General features: G+C 34.8%; 1 protein-coding gene across 1 annotated transcript; it reads left to right on the forward strand.

Annotated features, from left to right (window-relative positions):
* The first annotated feature begins 17,580 nt into the window (after nucleotides 1–17,580).
* LOC107018522 (sphingosine-1-phosphate lyase) lies at nucleotides 17,581–24,178 on the forward strand. Its single transcript, XM_015219024.2, has 15 exons — nucleotides 17,581–17,897; nucleotides 18,065–18,110; nucleotides 18,929–19,074; nucleotides 19,216–19,275; nucleotides 20,241–20,465; nucleotides 20,554–20,695; nucleotides 20,933–20,983; nucleotides 21,093–21,184; nucleotides 21,414–21,540; nucleotides 22,088–22,103; nucleotides 22,482–22,589; nucleotides 22,670–22,724; nucleotides 22,802–22,948; nucleotides 23,188–23,266; nucleotides 23,737–24,178. The coding sequence occupies exons 1-15, from the start codon at nucleotides 17,698–17,700 to the stop codon at nucleotides 23,857–23,859; spliced, it is 1,617 nt and encodes a 538-aa protein (XP_015074510.1). The 5' UTR covers nucleotides 17,581–17,697; the 3' UTR covers nucleotides 23,860–24,178.
* Nucleotides 24,179–24,758: the final 580 nt, after the last annotated feature.

Consider the following 24,758-nt stretch of genomic DNA (forward strand, 5'->3'; position numbering starts at 1 on the left):
AGGGAATGAGAAGATTTGTATACATGAGTTCCATCTAGTTACTTAGACCTTCGAGTAGAGTCGAGTTGTTCATGCCCATAACTTCCACATGATTTCCATAAATTGAGTATCATTGATAGAAATGATATCCCCAAGTTTGAAGTCTTGAGTATTGAGTTCCTTATTTATTTTGAGATTTTATTTTTAATCAAGGGACTATTACATGTTACCCATGAAGTCTTTGAGTTGAGTTGTTCATGCCCATAATTCTGCATGAACTGTATAAGTGAACAGTCATGAGTTGAGAAGTATCCTTGCGTTCTTGAGTTGAATAGTTCATGCTCATAATTACGCATGTATGCTCCAAGTTGAAATTCATGAAAACATCCACATGAGATCATTAACCTTTAATCCATACTTCAATTCAAGAAAAGTTAAGAGTCAAGTTTAAAGGTTAAGAAGCAAGTCAAAGTGAGTTCTTAAAAGTTTTCAAAGGGTCTTAAACAATCATTTCAACTTTGATTTAAGGCTCAAGTTACAAGTCGAGCAAAGAGAAAAGAGTTGAGTTAAATTCTCAAAAGCTATAAGGGAACTAAGTATTCCCTAAGAGTCAAGTTTCAAGTCAAGAAATAGTAAAGATTTGAGTTAAATTCTCAAAATCTATAAGGGAAATAAGTATTCCCTAACAGTTTAGTTTCAAGTTAAGAAAAGAGCAAGAGTTGAGTTCATTTCTCAAAAGTTATAAGGGAACTAACTATTCCCTAAAGGTTTATAAATGTTTCACATTTAATTTGAAATGAAACTAAGAGTTCCAAAAGAGTTTTGAACCAAAAGGGGAACATTGATTCCCAAAAGGAGCTTTTTAAAGATAAATGGTTCAGCAAATTATCTCAACCCAAAGGAAGGAAGTTTTATTAAAAGTATGAGCTAAAGTATGTTTTGGGAGTAGTATTAAGTATTTATGTGGGAACGAGAGTTCAGATAACTCAAGTCCCCATGTAAACCATGTAGCCACCATGGGTATTAACACGTCATACTTTTTAGATAATCACGTAATTTTAGCCAGTGGATCCACTAGGTAGAGGATGTCCTATATTGATGGCTAGGTATAGGACAGTTTTAGAAGTGTCGACAAGACGTTGTATCACCACTTAGGCTCATAGTGGTGGTTGTCATATGGGGGTATGGGACTTCATTCATGCAATGCACAAGTAGACTTTGAGAAAGAGTATGAAATGTCCTTATGATATTATTATCTTGAGTTAACATCATGTTTTTAAACAGCTTTTCTTTATATTGCACTTGTTTTAAACTGCTTTATATTGAAATGAGTTCAGTTGAGTATCTTGAGTTAATTTGTACTTCATTGAGTCGAGTACCATATCTTTGAGTTGAATATCTAATCTTTGAGTTGAGTATCTTATTTTTGATTTGAGTTGAGTTGAAAAGAGGTTAGTAAGTTTCCTTTTTATTCAAGTATCAAGCTTATATTATGCCTTAGAATTCCCCATACATGCTCATACATTCCACGTACTGCCAATTGGCCTGCATCTTTTGATCATGCAGACACAGGTATTCAGATCTATCAACAAGAGCTTCGTTGATACATTCCAGAGTTCGAGTTAGCCATGGTGAGCCTCCTTGTTTCCGGAGGATTTCATTTACTTTTCAATTTAGGAAGGAGGTCGTGGGTCTTGTCCCAACTTCCATCTTTATCAGTTAGACGCTTCATAGATAGTCAACATAGTTGAGGAGTTTGTATTAATTATTATTTTATTAAATGTTTTAAAGACTAAAGTTGCCTATTTTATGGCTAGTTGAATATATTATTTTTAATCAGAGTTGTTCATTTCAGTTTTAAGCTTTTGTATGCTTAAGTTAGTCTACCGCTTGTAGTCAGCTAGGATGAGGGTTCGCTTGGGAAGCAACAATGGTCTTCAAGTGCCTGCAACGTCCCGGATGTAGACTCAGGTCATGATATATTCAACTCATGATCTTGAGATAGCGTCCGTGGTATTTGCCTTGAAAATATTGAGGCATTACTTATATGGTATTCATGCTGATGTGTATACCGACCACAAGAGCTTCAATATGTGTTTACTCAAAAGGAGTTAAATCTCCAACAAAGAAGAATGGTTGAAATTATTCAAGGATTACGACATAATTGTTCTCTACAATCCCAGCAAGGCCAATGTGGTTGCGGATGCTATAAGCCTTATGACTATGGGTAGTGTGTCTCATGTAGAAGAAGACAAGAAAAACCTAGTGAAAGATGTTCATTGGTTGGCTCGTTTGGGTGTTAGATTGGAAGATTCTCCAAATGGTGGTTTTATAGTCCATCACAACTCCAAATCATGTTTGGTGGTTGAGGTGAATTCTAAGCAACACCTTGATCAACCATTGATGGAGTTGAAAGAGTCGGTTCTTGGTATGTCAAATGAGTCATTCTCCTTAGGGGGGATGGTGTCTTGAGGTATCAAGGAAGGTTATGTGTGACCAATGTTGATGACTTGAGAAACCTGATTCTTGAGGAAGCTCATGGTTCGCGTTATTCCATTCATATAGGTTCTACAAAGATGTATCATGACCTTAGAGAAGTGTTTTGGAGGGAAGTCTTAAAAGGGGACATAGCGGAATTTGTTGCAAAATGTCCAAATTGCCAACAAGTGAAAGTCGAGCCCCAAAACCCAAGTGGTTTACTTCAAGAAATCCAAGTTCCTTATTGGAAGTGAGAAGACATAAATATGGATTACATGGTAGGTTTTCCTCAGACACAAAAGCAACATAACTCTATATGGGTGGTTGTGGATAGGTTGACCAAATCCGCTAATTTTTTTTCCGTCAAGTCCACATACTTGGCGAAAGATTATACAAGAATATGCATAGATGAGATTGTGTGTCACCATGGTAATACGTTATCCATCATATTGGATAGGGGTGCACAATTCACATCTATGTTTTGGAAGTCGTTCCAAAAAGGGTTGGGTACCAAGGTGAAGTTAAGCACCGCTTTTCATCCCTAAATAGATGGTCAAGCGGAGCGCACTATTCAAAACCCTTGAGGATATCACAGAGCTTGCATAATTGATTTTAAAGGAAATTGGGATAAACATTTGCCTTTGGTTAAGTTTTCGTATAACAATAGTTACCATTCATCTATATCTATGGCTCCTTTCGACGCCTTGTATGGTAGGAGATGTAGATCTCCAATTGGATGGTTTGAAGTGGGAGAATCTTCACTCTTTGGTCCCGAATCGATTTATAAGACTTTGGAGAAAGTTCATATAATAAGGAACCGATTGAAAACATCCTATAGCCGGCAAAAGTCTTATGCCGACCATAGGAGAAGAGACTTAGAGTTTGAAGAATGTGATAAAGTGTATCTAAAAATTTCACCCATGAAGGGAGTGGTGAGATTTGGCAGAAAGGGAAGTTGAGTCCTCGTTATGTGGGCCCCTATGAAATTTTGCAATGGGTTGGAAAAGGTGCATACGAGTTGAAATTACTTAGTGAATTGGCTTCGGTTCATTCGGTTTTCCATGTATCCATGCTTAAGAAGTGCATTGGTGATCCCGAGTCTATACTTTCTATTGAGGGTCTAAGTGTGGAAGAGAACCACTCCTATGAGGAGGTTCCGGTTGAAATCCTTTATAGACAAGTGAAGAGGTTGAGGAGCAAGGAGGTGTCTTTCGTAAAGGTGTTATGGAAGAATCACCTAACTAAAGGAGCAACATGGAAGTCGAGGCCGACATGAAGTATCGTTATCCTCATCTCTTTTCTAATTAAGGTCAGTTGTTCCTATTAATAATGAAAATAATCAATAAATTGAATTTGGTTTGTTTTGCAAAGATGTGCATATTTTGATAAAGGTTGTGTCAAAAAGAGTTTTCATGAAAGAAGTTTTTTGTTTTAACATGCACTTATAGGAAATGTATGCTTTTGACTTCTTGAGATTTTAGTCTTTGATGTTTTCATGAGAATAATAGCATGGTAACTCTTTGGTGTTATTTTGAGCCTATGATTTGTGTTGAGAAGGTATTTCCTCAATATGTGCTATGAAAATTGAGTGAAATAACTTGTGATTTGAATTTCTTTATATAATGCATGATTATGTGTTGAATGGAGTTGTGAAGTACTCCTATAAGCTATGACTCATGATGCTTATATTCATGTTGTTGGTTATGTTGCTAGTCTTGAGTCTAACTTATCCGACAAAAGATATTAGTATCATTCGGGGACGAATGTTCCTAAGAGGGGAGGATAATGTACACACCGAAAGTCCATGACCTAATCTATAGCCCCATATTATAAAATAAACTTTAAAACACTTTTTATAAGCCTAAAATAATATTTATAAACCATTTAGGAAGTTTTAGAGTCAAGGCATCAAGAAACATCCATGACGTCCGAAAGCTAGTCTAAATGGAAATAGTTGACATCCCTATGTTTGGTAAAGGATTGGGAGGGTCAAATGAAGTCTAAAACTAGTAAAAAGACTTTAAATAGGTAAAATGTAGTATAGAGGATCTAAACGTTTGGTAATGACTCCCCAAGGACCACCCGAAAGGTCCTTGAGGAGGACCCTAAACTGGGCAGGCAGGCTACCAAAGCATCCTGCCTGGAAATTGGAAGTTGTTGCGCGTCGCGCAGCCAGCACGTGGTACAAATATAATTGTGCCTCACGACGCGGAGCCTCTACGAGGCTTACTTCCTCAAACCGGTTTTCAAAAATATAAAATCCTAAATTAGCCCCGCTACACGCACCCACTTCCCAGATTCGTTGAAATCATATTTTAAGCATTTTGACTTCACAAAATAATCCAATTAAGTGAGGGGTCTTTTGGTTAATTTAGGGTGTGATTATATATAGCCTAAGGGTCAATTTTAAGTCATTTCTCACTCACCTTAAACAAAATTCCCAAAACAAAATCCAAAAGCTCTCATCTATCTGTACTTTCTCTCTCCCTAATTCCTCCACTGAAGAAGCAAAAAAGCTTAAAGAAGAAGACCAATTTCTCTAGGATTTCACTTCACTTTTGTGGATTAATATTCATTAAGGTATGGGTTCTTCACTCTTGGGATTCCTTTCCTCAAGAGGTCCTTTCAAAGTTGATTTCTAAATCACCCAATTCCAAGGGTTATTCTATTCAAATGGGTTTTCTTCTAAACTTCAAATTGATAATAAATTGTGATTGCCTATGACTAATTAAATGTATATTGTTGGTTAATTGATATTAATTGATACAATTTCATGTAGATAATGTCCCTTTTCCCAAATTCTTAAAATCTTGGATCTTGATTATAAATTGATGGGAATTGATTAATTACTTATTCTAATTCATCTATGGACTACCTAGGGTAATGTACTTTTGAGATTGAATCATTTCTTGAAGAATTCATGATGAACCCCTTTTCCCCAAACCCTAGGTTATGAATTGAAGGTAAATTGGATAGTGATGATGCAATTGACTTAGTTATTGTATTAATTACTATTGAATGATGTTACGACACCATTTTTGATGAAATTGGTTGGTGTATGGTAAGACCATGATGATGGCTTTTGAAGGAGATTGGGTAAGTCTTTATGATCCTAACCTTTACTTCGATTATGATGACTTGTGAGTGATGGTGTAGTTCAATCGAAGCGTGTCTTGTGATTAGCCTAAGTAGGTGTTGGTATGATGTTGAATTGAAATGTCTTAATTATGTGATTATGAGATTATGCTTAAAATGTAATGATATAAGGTTGGTTATGAAGTACCTATGCGCCTTACCATGATACAATGGGTTTAATGTGCTAATCTCATATATGAGGGTTATACTGAAAGGATGTTCTAATGCAATTCCTATTTAGTTAATTACTATGACAATACAAGGGGTTAGACCTCTATTACCTAAACTAAGTTATGATTATTGATAAAAGACATTTCAAAAGGGACTCTAGCTTAGCACCAAGTCCGAGTGAACTTGAAGATGAAAGGTGGCACCTTCCTAAGGAGGGAAGGTAGGGTTTACCATAATCCTCACAGGGTGGATAGCCTCATAGCCCCAACAAGGGCATAGAGTGTTTCCATGATAGCCCCCAAGCTCCATAAACTATGTTGCCGCCATAGGAATACTAGCTAGTGTATCCACCTAGATGTTATGTTCATGTTTGGTACTAGTTTGGCCGGTAGACCACCTTCCATCGGTGTAAAGTTTTACAAAACTGGATTCCATACTTAGCTCTTGTGGTCTATGTCGGTTAAGGAAAGTGTTCCCGAAATTAAAATGAATTAATGTTGTGAACACTAACTTGGATGACTTAAGGGGTTGACTTAGTTTAGGTAGGTGTATGGGAATCTACCAAGGCATTGCATTAGTTTGATTTGAGGAAAGTCCTAGAAGGTTGTTCTTATGTTCTTATGATCTTAATAAGTGAATGTTATGAATATTTTGATTTTACAAGTTAATTATCCTATACGATGTTAGTTTCATTTATGAACATGTTATTGGTCTATATTGCTAAACATGATGGTGACTACTCTTGATGCTATATTATGTGACGTTAGGCATTGCTTATGATCCCTCATTTGGTTTACTTCGTTGAGTAAGGTTATGGGGCTTTACTTGGTCATTGCACTTGTAGACTTGATGTGGGGTTATGAGTAAGAGTGTTGCTTACGTGATGAAGTTAACAACTCTATATATGTTGACTTGACTATTACTTGTTGAGGTTGGTCTTGTGTTGTACATGGGTTTGAATTATGTATTATGTAATTTTTAGTCTATATGGGTTTATGATTGTGCATAAGGCTTTTCAAAGTACTTTAGCATGGTTTTGAACAAATGTCCTCTTTAGCATGATTTCAATTGTTTTATACTAACCCATCATTTATGTTTACTAAAAATGTAGGATCCGGCCGTTGAGCTTATAGAAGGCATTTGAAGACTACTTGGATATTTCCCAAGTGTTTGCTAGGTCCTCACCTTCCGAGGACGATGTCACTATCTTGCTATTTGATATTGTCCTGTCTTAAGGACAATTTAGTTCATTCTCTTTCTTTGTTGACTTTGTATATACCTATATGAGGCCTTTATTGTAATGAAGTATTGGTTGAACCCAAGATGTTGTATTCGACTTACATGGTTTAATATGAGACATATTCTAGACTTCTTATGAACATATTGATATATCATGTATGTGAAATAAAAGTAGAAGACTATGTAATCTTCTTATTTGAGGAGTCTATTTATACTCGCTAAATATATTATGTGTAAGCGAGAGGTCTAAGTAAAACTCAATGTCAAAGTCGTTAAAAAGATTTAAAGTTTCCGCTAATTTAACCTATGAAATGTAATGACGAATGCTAAGAGGTTAGTCTTAGTCCTCTTTGAGGACGACGACACCGATTACTTCTAGGGGGTGCTCCCCGGATGTGACAACCAGATTTTCTGAAAACTAGGATTGTTTTATTTTGAGATATGAGGTTTTACATTATCTCTCCCTTGGAAACATTTGTCCTTGAATGATGTCTAAACTAGCTGAATATGGAGGGAAGAATTTTTGATCCCTACTACTAAGTACTATAAACTGATTCTAACTAAACTAAGTTCACTAAACATGCAAATACGTTTAAAATCAAGACTGACAGAATGAACAAGATACTAAGATGATTTTTCGCATGAATGACTGAAAACTGAAGAGGAACTATTACCTCAAGATGGAATGGGATTAGAAGGAAAGATATGAGGATACTTGGCCTTCATGGATGTTTCTTCTTCCCAAGTATCTCCCTCTACGGACTGACTCCTCCACAAAACTTTAACTGAAGCGATTTCTTAATTTCTCAACCTTCTAACGCGATGATCAAGAATCTCAACTGGCAAATCCTCATAAGTGAGACTATATTTCATATCTACACACCCTAAATGTACTATCGATGTTGAATCACCCACACACTTCTTCAACACCGAAATGTGAAAGATCGTATGCACTGCTGCTAGTCCGCTAGTAACTCTAACTCATAAGACACGTTACCAATACTTTTTGGAATCTTGTAAGGGCCTACATATCTATGACTGAACTTATCTTACTTTCCAAATATCATCACATCTTTCATAGGTTACACTTTCAAGAAAACTCAATAATCTATTTCAGACTCTAAGTTCTTTCTCAATGCATCTTCATAGGACTTTTGTCTTAAGTCTAATGGTGACGAGCTGAAAATTTTTCCATAGCTTCATAAACCGAATATGGCCCAATCAATGCTTCTTCGCCTACTCATCCACCTTTGGAACACATAAGCGACATAGGTAGAGAAGCACACCATCTCCCCTTTGGGAGAAAACCTCAACTCTCTATTGATGGACTGCACCATTTAGTTGAAGCAATATTGGACCGTTGTCTTGCTTTTCCTTAATATCCACTGTCAATGAAGATTCTGGCCCATTATGAACTATTACACCACCATCTGATATGCTCATAAGCCGAACTTCCAAGCGAGAAAGCTTGTGAACCTCCTTCGCTAGTTATTTTTCTTTCTTCCTCAACATGTGTTACACTACCCGTAGATAGTTTGCTAAGAGAATCTGCTACTATATTGGCCTTACCCGAATGGTAATGCCCACTCATATCATAATTCTTAAGGAACTCAAGCCATCTCCTCATTCTAGGTGAGCACATACTGAAGACTCTAATGGTATGTGAACACATCTACGTGAACACTATATAAGTAATGTCACAAAATCTTAAATGCAAACACCATTGCTGCAAGCTCGAGGTCATGAGTTGGGTAGTTCTTCTCATGAATCGTAAGTTGTCAGGAAGCATAAGATATAACCTTACCTCATTGCATCAACATACAACCTAGGATGACTCATTCATCACAATAGATCACGTAACCGTCTGAATCCCATTATCTGTAGTCAATTTTCAGTTCGGAAATGATTTTATCACAATCATTTGACCATTGAAATTTGACATTTTTCTGAGTTAGCTTCGTCAATAGAGAGGATATGGACGAAAATACTTCCACAAACCTTCTGTAATAACCAACTAGACCTAAGAAACTTCTGATATTTGTAGGAAAGGTAGGTATGAGTCATTGTTTTAGTACTTCTATTTTCTGAGAATCAACTCGGATCCCTTTGCTAGACATAATATGACCAAGGAAAGCAACATATTACAACCAAAACTCACATTTGCTAAACTTAGCGAATAATTGGCGATCCTTGAGAGTTTGCAGAACAATCGTCAAACAAGTCTTGTGTTATTCCTCATTCCTAGAGTAAAGACGATAATGAACAAGTCCAAATAATACTTGAGCACCCAGTTCATCAAATCCATAAAAGCTACAGGGGCATTGGTTAGTCCAAATGACATAACTACAAATTTATATTGACCATTCTGAGTTCTAAAGGTTGTCTTTGGAATGTCACCATCCCTGACTCTAAGCTGATGATAGCCGGATCTGAGGTCTATCTTTGAGAAATGACTAGCACCTTGAAGTTGGTAAAACAAGTTGAAAATCCTGGGGATGGAGTACTTATTCTTGATTGTGACTTTGTTCAATTGCCTATAGTCAATGCACATTCTGAGAGAACCATATTTCTTCTTCGCAAACAACACTAGTGCAGCCCATGGTGAAATACTAAGTCTGATGAAACCCTTATCTAGAAGGTCTTTCAACAGCTCATTCAACTCATTAAGATCAGTTGGAGTCATTATGTAAGGAGGAATAGAGATAGGTTGGGTATTTGGAAGGAGATCAATTTCAAAGTTGATTTTTCTTTCGGGAAGAACTCCGGGAAGATCTTCTGGAAACACTACTGAGAACTCATGGAACTGGATCAAGAGTTGGGGTTTTGTAGCTTGAATCCTTAACGCGAACTAGATGATAGAGACAACCTTTCGAGATTATCTTTCTGGTCTTAAGGTAAGAAATGAATCGTCCCATATACGCTAAGCTTCTACCATTACATTCTAAGATTGGTTCGTACGCAAACTGAAAGCAATCCTAGTTCTACAATCGATTGATGCATGACATGAATGTCACCAATCCATGACTAGAATCACATCGAAGTCTACCATCTTTGACTCTACAAGATCTACTGAGGTGGCTTTCTGAGAGACAATGACAAGGTAATATATTTATTCACCGACTGAAGTAGAGACTGAGAAGTATTTTGAGATAGTTTCTGGACTAACATCGAATTTGAGTGTTATATAAGGAGTTACAAAAGACAAGGTAGCCCCTGTTCTCTTTTCACTGAGTGAAACGTATGTGAGCCACATCCTTAAGCTATGATGCCAATTCCACACTATGAGTATCAATCACTACAAAGATTTTCTTAACCTCATCAATGAAGTTTTTTGGGTCGTTACCAACTTGTGACCCCAAAAACTTAGGTAGATTGATCTTAACAAAATCTCAAACTCTAGTTGTCACTAATCCACCATTTCCATTAGTAGGAACTGGAACCTGCTGTTTGTTCTGGTTGGCCATACTCTAAGCCAAGAGCTAAATCACATTTCGAAACTCTATGTTCAGAACCTCATGGCCTTGAACTAGAGGAACTGTGTTAGCATTGCATGCATTAGTATTCATTGTGTAATCTCTACGAGGAGGCATGATCTTAAGCACATAACGACAAAATTAGAACAAGAAATTAGATCATACCTTACGCATAATAAGAGTAGAAAAGAGAGTGAAGTTTTCCTAAAACAATTCGTAGCCTCCCTTTCACTAGGTGCACTTCACACCCATGAAAAAAAGCCTACTTAGTACGACTTTTCAGACATCCTAGGACACTTAAACATAATGCTCTAATACCAAGTTTTTCATGCCCCGAGGCTACTCCTGGACACGTATATAGGATCTAGGATCACGGGTGACCCCAACCTAAACCTGCTGGCATATCATAAGCACATTATGATAATTGAAATAAGATAATTCTGCCCGGAAGCTAAATCATAAGATAAATTGAGATGAAATGATGGGAAATACCCATACTATATGAATATGAAAACTGAAAGTTTAAACAATAATTGAAAAGTCAAACTCTAACTCTATAGCTGAATCTTACTATATCTGAAATAAGATTTTAAATTGACTAGAAGTGTTCGGACATGCCCCAGCTAAATATAGCGAAAAACTGAATAACTAAAGACTAAAATCAAGGAAAATAATCATGTCACTTGTCCTCGAAGAATGAGGACTCACCACTATAGTTGTCGAACTGAAAATCGAGAACAGATCTAAGCGTGATTTGGAAGCTGAGAATTTGGATCTACATCACGAGAAGATGTAGCGCAGAATATGAGTCAGTACTTGAAAGGTACTAAGCATGTAGGATAAAGTAAAGCTGAATAGAGCAATAAATCAATAAGATGATCCAAACATGATATGAACATTGAACATGAACTAACTGAATGCAATGACAAAATTTATAATGTGATGAGACTGAATACTAAATCGCACTGATAAAAAGGGTCAATGCAATAGAGTCCGACTGAACTGTGGAGCTACCAATAACCAACATAAAATCACATGAGTTAAACATGGAGTTTGATGTATACACCCTATCGAGAAGACCTAATATACCCTGCCAAAGGTTTATAGGCATGACTGGCATGATCACTAAAATGATGCCCACAGAGGGGACTTACAACCTAGGGGCATGTAATTCTAGAACTTGAGGGTTACTGACCCTAGTCCAACTCGGTATTAACCTACTCCCAATTGATTATGTAAATAAGCAATATTATGACTAAAATATTGCAATACTGGATAACTCAATATACGAACATGCAAACTGAGAAGGCAACAATCATACTGATATAACATTTGTAAACTATAGCATGTATGTATATATATATATATATATATATATATATATAATGTGACATTCGTAAATTGGAGCATTTATGTATATATCTGAATTAACTGACCTAGCATGTGCACTTCATGAACTAAAAGAACTACATATCTAGAGTTCTAAATTTCATGTAAAGAACAAAGCAACAACATGATAGTCTGATTTGAATTATACTAACAGCTTAAACCCAAAAATTTCTAATGATCAAGAAACCCTAGGTCTACATAATATCAAGGGAGTCAAGAAACTCACTGAATTCAAGGGACCTAATGGGCGAAAGAAACCCACTAGTGAAATCCCACATACTCGGTGACAAATTTCACGGAGAAATATTTTCATTTTGGGGTTGGAATTGATGAAATCTTGTTGCGTTCTTGGAAGGTCTGAGGGCTTGGGTCACCTCTTTCCTCCTCTTTTGTTCTAGGTTTGACAATTTTTTTGATAAATAAAGGTTCTGGGTATGTCTGACTAAGTTATTAGATTTATTCTGAGCAACATGACGTAGTATAGGCATAAAAAGACAAAGCTTAAGTGCCCAATGTATAGGGGAAAGGACCAAGAAGACCCTGGTTAGTTCTGATGAAGCCCATCCACGATCCACGGAGGGAATGACGGTTCGTCGTTTGGCCTACCAATCATTGTTTGGATTCGTCGGTAAAGTCTATTCAACAAGGCTTCACCAAAACGAGCATAACTTTTATTCCAAGATCAAATTTTAGTAAGCTCGGTGGCATTGGAAAGATGATTCAATTATCTATCATATCATAGCTCATGGGTCCCTAATACCTTTTGTGCTAAGAGAGATGGTCATTGAAGTTAACCCAATCAACAATTTCCTCCTAACTTACGCTGACCTATCACCAACGTTTAGAACTATGGTTCGTTGGTCCAACCATGGATTGTAATATTTGATCGTCTTTGGCCTTAACCATGGAACCCCATACAATCCATGGATGGTTCTCTTGGTACTGACAACTAGAATTTTCTTCGTTTTGAGATTTGAGGTGTTACAATATAAGATTTGTCATGGAAATGTTTTTTTGAGTTTAATATTAAATATTATATTAATTTTACTTATGTGAGACATATAAGATTGAATGTTGTTATTGTTTCAGAAATGACATTATTTCATCGTTGTAATTATGATACTAGCATGTTTTCTAACTTATCCCTAATTAAAATGGTTGTAGTTAAATATTATTACTCACTGAGCTAGTATCTCACTGCTAGCTCAGGTGGCATTGACGAGGATTTCATTGATAAGAGAGTCATTTGATAGCACATGGGAGCTCCGCATTGCTTCGCGTAACAAGAGATTTATCGAATTGTATGTCATTTAAAAAATAAACTCTTCGAGTCATAATTATTCCTTAATATTGTAGTCAAGTGGTTATTTTTAAACTTCTTTCCATAATTGGAGAAGAAACTGATATCATTATGTGGTGATTGAAATGTTGATGGATATTGAGTCATGAGATCGAGATGTTATTAGTTATATTGTTGCTTTCTAAGATAGAGAAAAATTGGATAAGCTCAAAAATAAAGAAAACTCTGCTCGATTTTTTGTATATTTATGTTAAGGCTTGCCTTTGAAATATGTTTCCCTTAGCGTCTATCGGTCACATATTTAATTCAGATCATGACAAGAATATAATTCACATCTATTGGGCCTAAAATTTTAATTCACAAAGATAATTTCCCTTACTCTTATATAATGGAAGTCATTTTCACTGCATTTTAGAAAAACAAATTCCATTAGAAAATATTTTCTGAAAATTTTACTACAATCAAACAAGAGGTTATAAGGAAAATATTTTTCTTACTGCCAAAATACAGAATAACCTTTTCAACAATTTCTACTCTATTTTTAAAGGTAAAAGGACAAAATATGTTTACTTGGTCATGGGATTTTTTCACTTAATATTCAAAAAATCATTTCATTTTTAAAAAAGAAATAGTGTTTGACAATTGTTAAAAACAATTTGTATTATAGTGAATGTCTAATTATGTGGAGTCCTTGTAGGATATGGTTAGGAATCCTACTTGGGGACCAAGTAGGGTTTTCCCTATAAATAAAGAGTTTTCCTTCATTGTAAATAAGATTTGTGAAAGATATATGAGTCCTGAATATACTTCAAGAGAAATAAGAAGTCTTTTCTCTTCTCCCTACTTTCTTCTTCTTCTAAATTTATATAGTTTCATATCACGTTATCAGCATGATTGTTCTATTCTTAAAGAATGATGAAGAAGATGGTAAAAGTGCAAAAGAGATCTTGCATAAGTTATGCAATAAGGTTCTTATATCTTCAAGGTATGATTTATCTTTATGTTATAATTATATATGTGACAGATCTGGAGTTACCATCTGGAGTAAGTATTTAAAGAGACTTGTCGACTTTTTATACATTTAATTTTAACCGATTAGGAAGAGAATTTCTTAATTTATTTTAATAATTAAATAAGCACAATTTAGTGAAAGGTATGTTTTCAACCTTTATATAAGATATGTGATCTATTAAGCTATATCTACTAACTACTAATGTTAATTATAATAAATCAATAATTTCAATACTTTTTTAGTTTGACACGATTGTCTGGGACATCGTTAGTTTATAATGTTTAGACGAATTATGAAAAATTAAAATGAACATCCATGGAAGAAACTAAAAATTCTTTTAAATGGTGAATTTTCTTGTACTATTTGTTAGCAAGACAAGCTAATTGTGAGACCATCATAAACGAAAGTTGAGATTGAATTCTCTGCTTTCTAGGAACGTATACAGATATTTGTGGACCTAGTCATCCACCTAGTGGATTGTTTAGATATTTAATGGTCCTAATAAATGTTTCTTCTATATATATGGTCTCATGTGTGCCTATTATTATCTCGCAACTTGATGTTTGCAAAAATGTTGACACAAATAATATGTTACATGCACAATTTTCTTCAGATTAGTTCATTCAATGATGGGATCATGACTCACCTAAAGGGTGAAGTAATTGAGAAGAAATAAATCTGAAAATTACTCTTGAATTGATAAAATTGAAATTTACTCATATAATAGTAAATCAGAAATTTACTAAAGCAAAAGGCACATGACGTAGTAAACTTGGAGTTTACGAATACTAATAATTTTACTAGTTGACATGAATAATTTGGTCATCCCAAAGATGTGCATACTGAGTAATCGACATACATTGAAAAACTAGAAGATTCTTCAAGAATTCTTTACGTTGCTTGTTCTCATGATAAAGTTGATTGGATCAACTAAAGTTGGGACTAAATCTTTAAATTCTGAAAAGTATAAAAGGTGAATATGGGCCCGTTCACCTATCATGTGATATGATAAAAGGATGTATTTATAAGATAATCACATGTGCGTTTGTTGTCAACCTGTAGTTTGACATTCACAAAATTGTTTGTGCAAAAATAATTGAGTTAAGAGCACAATTTCAGAATATGTAATCAAGACAATTTATCTTGATAATATTGATAAATGTTCAAGGTGCTGTGACATTTAGTGTCATAGATAGTGCAATCATTGCTTGTGAAAATAAAACTCCATGTGTTGATCTGAAATATGATACCGCATACAAAAGTAAATTGTATGCATCAAACCAATAAATTATGATTAGATTTTCTTTCAATCGATTTATGGTCAAGGACCAAATATTTTTCATCTGATTATTTTGAGATGTGGTATATAATCAATGAATATACATTGATGCACAAGGATAGATTCTCCAAAGATTGAGATATATGTTAGTTTGTCTAACATAAGGGGGAGACTAGAAGCAACACAAGAGTTGTAAATACATCTATTGATTGTCCCTTAAGGATAAAGTCTATGACATGCATGAAGCATGATAGACTAATCAATTCTAAATAAAATAATCCTTGAAAAAGGGGGAGGATCAAAGAATCAAAATGATCATAATAAGGATACAATGTGCTCTTGGAGATCTTACGACATAACACTTTATAAAACCTCATGAGAGGGGTAGCTACCTAAAAATAATGAAGTGATGAGATCTCAATAAATTATGTCGTATTGTGAATCAATGCAAAATGATATATCATTGACGGTATCTTTGATACAGTATCACGCGATATTGTAAAAGATTATTATGATATAAATTCTACGACTATTAAAGCATGCTGGTATAGAAATAATTATCAAGTGAAAAGTGGAATGGTGCATCTTGGTAAGTGTAAAGCTTATTTGACTTGCAATATAGGCACTAGAAGATGTCATACATCTAACATTGAATGTTGTCACTTAACAAAATTGAGATGAAAATATCCGATGAGTTCAAAATCTAAAGCATATACAAGTTTTTGGAAAACTTCTTTATCGTCCTCATAAGAATTAAATTGATTCAAAATGCATAGAGCATATACAAGTATTATTATGCAAGTTGAGGACTAGAATTAAAACTCTTGAAGAGTTTTCAAAAGGCAATAGATTATTTGCTTAAAGAAGTAGAAGTAAAAAACTTGCAGAAATCTTTGATCCTGAAGGAAAGATTCATAAAAGCAGATAGAAGAAAGTTTATTTCATCAAGGTTTTTCTACACTCATGAGCTCCCAAGAATGATGATATCAACATGCAATATGTTTGTTCAAGTATTTCTACAATTGATTTATCTACCAATTCTCTACCAACTACAACTTTCAAAAAGATGATGCTCAAGCTTGAAAAACGAAGATTCTAGTCTCTGAATTGATATTGTCATTAGGGGGAGTTAATACGCGATGTACTCTTTTTTTCTCACAAGGTTTTGTCCCACTAGGTTTCCTTGTAAGGTTTTTAATGAGACATCCATAATGCATATTATTAGATATCTGTACTCTTTTTTCTTCACTAAATTTTTTCCTACTGGATTTTATCTAGTAAGGTTTTAACGAGGCACATAATATACCGACATTCAAGGGGGAGTGTCATAAACAATTTATATTATAGTGAATGTCTAATTATGTTGAGTCCTTGTAGGATATGGTTAGGAATCCTATTTGGGATCAAGTAAGATTTTCCCTATAAATAAAGGGTTTTCCTTCATTGTAAATAAAAATTGTGAAAGATCTATGAATCCTGAATATACTTCAAGAGAAATAAGAAGTTTTTTCTCTTTTTCCTACTTTCTTCTTCTTCTAAATTTATATAGTTTCATAACAACTATGAAATTTTTGAATATAACTTAAAGTTGTATTTGAAACTTAAAATACCAACAATTTTGTTTTTACTTGTTCATTTTTTAATTTATTTTATTATCAAAAAAGTTTCTAAATTTTTTATTTTAATCAATATAACTTCATTTAAATTATATCTCATGTTCAAATAATATTTTATATATTAAAGACAAAAAATCTAAATTCTACATATTAACTGGAAAAAGTATTGCTAAACACAATTGCTCCAACTTCAAGTTGATTTTTTTTTAAATTTTCATAAAATTCCAAATATATGTATGCTCTCACAATTTTGCAATATATATAGGATACATATTCTCGTTATATGTAACTTTAACGTTTAATAATAACAAAAAATGTATACCCTATTTATCTAATAAAAGACGTTAGACCAATCTCTTTCTCATATGTGATACCTATTCTTGTTTTAAGCCAATTCAACATATTGTAACAGAAAAATGTAATGCATTACGCACATTGATTTCAAAAAACAAACATAAGTAAAGAAAATATGTGTACTTTGATGCATATATCAATTATTACAAAAACAAATTATTACTTGCACGCATCGCTTACCATATGGACTATGGAGTATTAATTTAAGTAAAACATTGCTATCAACCTAAAAAAAAACAAAAGAAAAGAAAAACATTTCACGTCGATCGGCGATGGCGTTTCCGATTCCACCATGGCTGAATCAGTTCAGAGCTTCAGCAAATTCCTTCTTATCTCAATACGAGCCGTTAATTCTACTAATAACTCCTCTCTTCTCTCTTCTAATCGCTCGAATTCTTCAATCCATCTTCCTCGTTATTCACGAGCGAGGACTCAAAGCCACCATTATTAGCTTCGTTATGACCGCCATCAAGTATTTTCTCACATTCAACCCTTGCATCTCTTTAATTTCTCTTTAATCTGTTCGGAGCTCCGGAAATGTTGTTTTGAGGGCAGTTTTTTTTTTTAGCGTTTGATTAGGTTTCTTATAATTGATTTTGACGCTTTCTGAGACTTTTAATATTTGTTTCTTAAATATAGGTTGGTGCCTGGTGTTAAAAAGCACATTGACTCTGAGAAGCAGAAGGTGAGTTAATTTTGAGCATTAAATACTCTGGTCTACTTCATTGAATGCGGTGTTGTGTTTTTGTTTCTTTCAGTGATTATCACACTGACAAAGTTTGGTGAATTCCTGTTTGATTGTATAAAGTTAAATGAAAATTACTACCTTTCTTCTATGTTTATACACTTTGTTTGACTTAAAAAGGAGTTTAAGGTGTTAATTTGACTTGTGCATTATACTAACGAAAAGAATGTAAACAGCTGAGAAATCATCAAATTGAAGTTTATAGTTTGGATTGTAAAATATAAATTTAAGTTCTTTCAAGTTGTGAAAATTATGTAAAGCAATATTATTAAAGGAATAGAGTCAAACATTTTGGAACATTCCAAGGTGGAAAGTGTGTTGTGTAAGTTGGAACAGGAGTACAGGAATAATAATCTTGAGTGAAATAGGTTGAGGATCAACTCATTCAAGCCATATATCGCGCCATTGTATTTAGATTTGCTTCATCTGGATGTTTTAAAATTTTGACCTAGGCTAAATAATTTGTTGAATGCATTTGGAGTCGACTTGTTCAGCTTAAGAAAAAAGAGCAGCCCAATGCACGAAGCATCCAACTTTCATGCAAGATTCAGGGAAGGGCCACATCCCAAGGAGATGTGATGTATTTTTTCAACTTGTTTTACAAAAATAATTCTAGCAAATAAAGTACCTGGTTAAGATTCTATTCTCACTTGTGCATCTATGTGGAAGCATTAAGAGATTTCAATGATTAATGTCCTTTAGTTCTGATTATAAATCTGACATTCTCTGGCTTCAAAATTTGTTATCGAACTGAGCAGATAGTGGATAAGTTGCAAGGTTCTAGTAATAGAGATGGATGGAGAACTGAGTTGCCGAAGTCAGGTTTAGGAGATAACGTCCTAGTGCAAATGAGAGATGAGAAACAAAAAGATGTGACATGGCAGGGCAAATGTTCGGGCACCGTGTATGTTTCCATAATTATTGCACTATATAATATGTTATTAGCTAGTAGTTTGGAATTATATGTGTTTCTGGGTTAAATTAAACCATTTCTTTGCTCTTTATCCTGTGTAGAAAGATTAACAGATTTCTATTTTCTGAGCAGCTATATTGGCGGAAATGAGAATGAGGGACATTTTTCATTGATAAACGAGGCATGTTCCATGTAAGAGTGTTCATCCATTGTGTACATATGTATATTTAGTTGCTTTACTTGCATTAACTAATCAAGGAAAGGGTTGTTTCTTTTCATGTATCTTCTTCATGATAAACCTTCTGCCATGATAAATCTAGTCTAGTTATTGAGTGTATGATTAAACAGAAGAGGAAGAGGGAGCAAATTCAGTCTCTTGAAAACCTCCATGTGGAGGATGTACTACTTAATACAGATTTCAGGGGTTACAATAAACAACCAACATGTAGACTATGCTAGGTTGATTAAGACCTCAAAAAATGTATTTAGTGGGTTAACTATGCTTCAGGGAGTATAGGAAATGTCATACTTCACATGCTGACCGTGCTGGACGGAAGATGGAACTGAACCTACGAAATGCTTAGCAAACTATTAAACGGAGTTTTGGATGCTCTCATAGCTCTCAACCTCTTCTTTTTTCCTTTTAATGTGGATTGGTAACTTTACCATGTTATACCCCTTGATATATTTGAATCAATTATCCTTTTCTCATTAATCTAAGTGCATTACTCATCCGTGGTGTATTAGCTCTGTCATCTGGCAGATATTGTTTCTGATTTTTTTGGACATCTTGGATTAAAACAACAGATCTCAAATCTGTTGAGTTGTTTTAGCCCAAGCAACATATGTTGACATTTATGTTCATCTGTGACTGTCTTGAACAAAGAAAGCACGATACTCTGCCCATGCTAGTGTATCTGAGTCATGTAATCTATCTTATTATCGCAATGTGACTAGATTTTAATAACATCATTGTTAACTAATTAGTTTTTTCTAAAAAAAAATTTATTTATCTTCAGATTCTTTTTTGTTGTTGTCATGGGAGAAAATGCACTTGTTGAGTTTTCTTTTACAAGCAATACGCCTTCCATTTAAGATTTCTTATCATAAAACTTTCCATCTCTGCTTTCAGTATGAATAGATATTTCTTATTTCAGGTTTGCACATACCAATCCACTACATCTGAGTGTGTTCCCAAGCGTTGTTAGATTCGAAGCAGAAGTGGTTGCGATGACAGCAGCAATTCTTGGAAGTAAAGAAAAGGCTTCTGGAGGAAAAATTTGTGGAAATATGACATCAGGGGGGACTGAAAGTATATTATTAGCAGTTAAATCATCACGTGACTATATGAATGCCAAGAAGGGCATCACAAAACCAGAAATGTATGTGCTCTTTTCCTCTTTGTTTTCTTTAATATCCAGCCGTAAAATATCAGTCTCTAAATATAGTGAGTATCAATAATGACTGTAGGATAATACCAGTTTCCGCACACTCAGCATACGACAAGGCTGCACAATATTTCAAGATCAAGTTGTGGCGTGTCCCTGTTGATAAAGAATATCGAGCAGATGTTAAAGCTATTAACCGATATATTAACAAAAATACTATCATGGTAAAGTTTTGACTTTGGGAAGTTTTATGATCATTTTCCCTGGTTTTAAGCAAAAGTAAAATGCATTAGTGTGTTCATATCTTTTCATTATTCTTTTTGTTTGTTCTCCTTCATTTTATAATTCTCAATCTCCACAGAAATGAGCCTTAGACTCTGAATTTCATCATAATTTGTTTACTTAGCCCCTGACTTTATGTCAAGTATTTAATCTGCTCACTAAAACATATGAGTATACAGATTGTTGGATCGGCACCTGGTTTTCCCCATGGCATAATTGATCCAATTGAGGTAAGTGCGCGGATCTTTTCCCAATTTCTAAATCTTTTATAAATACTGCTAAGTATAATGGATTTTTGATCCTTTACTCGCTAAATTTCCTAGTTAAATTCTCTTTCAGGAGCTTGGTGATTTGGCTTCTAGCTACCAAATTTGTTTCCATGTTGACCTTTGTCTTGGGGGCTTTGTCTTACCTTTCGCTCGTAAGTTGGGGTATGTTTGATGTACTTTGTTTCCAGGTTAAGTAGAATGCTCTGTACTAACTTTTTATCTAATTTTGTACTTCTATTGATTTATAGTTCTAAAGAAGTTCCTTTGCCCTTGCCCTCCCTTTATACAAGTTCTTTTCTATATAGTCAAATCATCAGCAACAATTCATTTATATATCTATCTTATAGATACCACACTTTGTCTATATGATTCTTGTCGTCATTATGTACAGATACCCTGTACCTCCATTTGATTTCACTGTTCAAGGAGTAACCTCAATCTCAGTGGATGTACACAAGTATGGGCTGGCCCCAAAAGGAACCAGTGTAGTTCTGTACCGAAATCGTGAAATACGGAAGGTATAAAGTGCTACTTTCTGCCCCTTCTCTGTAATCACTGTTTAGCATTCAATTGAAGCATGTCTAAGCAGAAATTATGGATTTGTTAATTATCCAGTTTGTGAGAGTTCATCGGAGATTAGACTTGTTCATTTGGATATATTCTTCTTTATGACGAAATTTTGTTTTCTCTTGATTATGAACTTTGTAAGTTCATCCTTAATATAATATGTAGCCTTTATGTGACTGGAAATATTGTCTGGAATTTTAATGGTTTTTCTTTCTGAGTTACCCTCTTTACCTTTCCCTTATCAATGTTGAAGTTGCAGAGAGCAGTATAGTATACCTTGAAACATTTGGTACGGTGGTTCTACTTCATGTGCAATGAGTTGATACATTATGCTACACATTCATTTTATATGTATTTGTTTTAAAAGTAATCTGAGATCTTTTACATTTTCTTACTCCTGAAACATGTGCGGGGACTGGATGATCTTATACATTTTCTTACTCCTGAAACATGTGCGGGCACTGGACTAATTTGCTGCTGGTTCTTACATGTTAACAGCATCAATTTGTTGCTGGTAAGTTACTCATGTCAAAGAAGTATCCATTATTTGTAGCTTTGCTACTGACTCAAGGAAAAAAATCTCTATGAACTGTTGGTGGGGCAATTGATGTGATAATAAAAACTAGATCTGCACTGCGATCAACTTCAGTGAAAGGAGTTTCCAGGTGCTCTGAACCTTAAATACATTATCAGAAATTTTTTTTTTTAAAAGAATAAATATTCCGTGAAACCAATTTAGTAAGAAAAATCAAATGTGTACCCTTGCAATAAGTTGCTATTACCTTTTGCCCTTCCACTTATGGAAAAAGAAATCACACTCTCTTTACCTGCGAAAAAAGGGTAATAATTCTTATGAAGCTCTGATGACATATCCCTTGTATTCACATGATAGTGACTGAGTGGACTGGTGGGCTTTATGTTTCTCCAACAATTGCTGGAAGCAGAGCTGGAGGTCTGATAGCTGGGGCTTGGGCAGCAATGATATCTTTAGGCTCCGAAGGTTATAGACCTTTCTCATTCTTGTTGGTTATCTCTTGGCATTTCCGTTTCTTCGTAGATGATAGTTTGTACACCTTGCAGGATACTTGGAAAACACCAAGGAGATCATGGAGGCATCAAAAAGAATTCAGAAAGGGTACATATAGTCTCACTTACAGTTTAATTCTTTTCCAGTCTAAGTTCCATTGTACCTCACAATGATTCTACCTTCAGGATACAAGACATTCCAGAACTGTTTGTTATTGGAAGGCCTGATATGAGTATAATTGCTTTTGGATCTGATGTTGTAGACATATTTGAAGTCAATGATGTACTGTCGTCCAAAGGCTGGCATTTAAATGCATTACAGAGACCTAACAGGTATTGCAACTGCACATGATGCACACTTTGATGTAAGATTCATTCATGCTGGACATTAGAGAAGCTTTTCTTCTTCCAGCTCTATGGTAACTTCTAAACAATTACCAGAAATGCAGTTTTCCTTCATAATCATTTGGATAATTTGGGCAGGAGAGTCTAATCTTGAATAATACTTCTAGAATTCTAAGTACATAAATGCGAATACTCTTCTTAGTTGTTTGTATTGCATATCGTTTCAGTGTTCATATTTGTGTGACGCTTCAACATGTACCAGTAGTCCAGATTTTTCTGAAGGATCTTAGAGATTCCGTGCAGACTGTAAGTGTGCTCTTTCACTTCCATCTTTTTCTCTCCTTTGAATTTCCAATATCATAAATCTTTACAACTAGCATACCAAGATTTTCCTGTCAAATGAAATGTGGTTATCACTTATCAGTACCAGGAACAGCTTATTGAAGGCGGCTTACCATGTACTGTTTAGGCCAAATGTATATCTTGTCAGCACTGCTCATATTTAGGGGCTTGAAAGTTGTATCTGTCTTCTGGTGCACTTGCTAAACAGGAAATGATCATTATTTTCCCCTCATAAATTTTTCTGGTCGGGATCATTTACTTGGCCGTGTTTTAACCAATCAGATAACTGTATGAATTTAAGGCTCAGTTATTTTAGATGTATCTGTTCCTTCATAACCGCTTACTTGATTCTAAGTTAGATTCTTATCTTTGAAGTATATATATACTATGTGATTTTCTGTTGAGAGGTCATTTATAGTGTTCTCCCCCATCAGGTGAAAGAAAATCCAGGCCCAGTTAACGGAGGGTTTGCTCCAATCTACGGTGCCGCAGGGAAGATGCCAGATAGAGTTATGGTTCAAGATTTACTGGTGGAATTTATGGACAGTTCATGCTAGTCATTTCTCAGCATACTGTTTGCATAGTTACTGCTGAATAGAAAAAATTGCAAGGGTTAATTAATATTGGATTTTCTGCATTATGGTGAATACAAACAGAATGCCAACAATTGAACACTGTTGATTCTTTTGTACTTGCTGAATGCATGCTAAAATATAATTGGTGGAACCCCTGAAATTATTATTACCATGGTATGGACAATATCTCTGTAGCTGTATCCTTTGTGTTGAAACTTGAGATGCTGCTGGATTTACCAGTATTCTGGCTGCTGCACTCAACTTTGCTTAATTTGTTACAGGAGCTGATTTGCAGGGAAAATTGTTAGTCTATTCTCTTGTTCAACTCGAATTATGCTAGAGAAACCTTTGTGATGCGAGAGAATTCCCTTGTACACTCAACTTGTCATTTAATATTGGAGAATAGACATAAATACACATGTAAACTTGTTTTGAAAAGTTAGTTATAGACCTAAACTATTAGGATGATTTATTACACAATTATACTATTTAAAAATGAAAATAAAACCCTATTTCCATCAGCATCCTACCCTACCCAAAATCATGCCTCTTCTTCTTCTTCTTCTGCCTCCTCTTCTTTCTCTTCTTCTTCTACCGCCTCTTCCTTTTCCTCTTCCTCTTCTCTGTCATCGTCTTTCTTTTCCTCTTCCTCTTCCTCTTCCTCTTCCTTGTCTTCTTCCTCTTCTCTGTCATCGTCTTTCTTTTCCTCTTCCTCTTCCTCTTCCTTGTCTTCTTCCTCTTTCTAAGTCTCAAAATGTGAAATCTAATTCGTGAGAGCTGTCGGTTTACGATTTCGAGTCTTTTTGAGGATTTGAGGTCCTAAAATTGTACCCACTTTTGACTAATCCAATGTACGGTTCGTTGGTCTTCCTACAGTTTGC

The sequence above is a fragment of the Solanum pennellii genome, chromosome 5, assembly GCF_001406875.1.
Source record: "Solanum pennellii chromosome 5, SPENNV200".
Lineage (NCBI taxonomy): Eukaryota > Viridiplantae > Streptophyta > Magnoliopsida > Solanales > Solanaceae > Solanum > Solanum pennellii.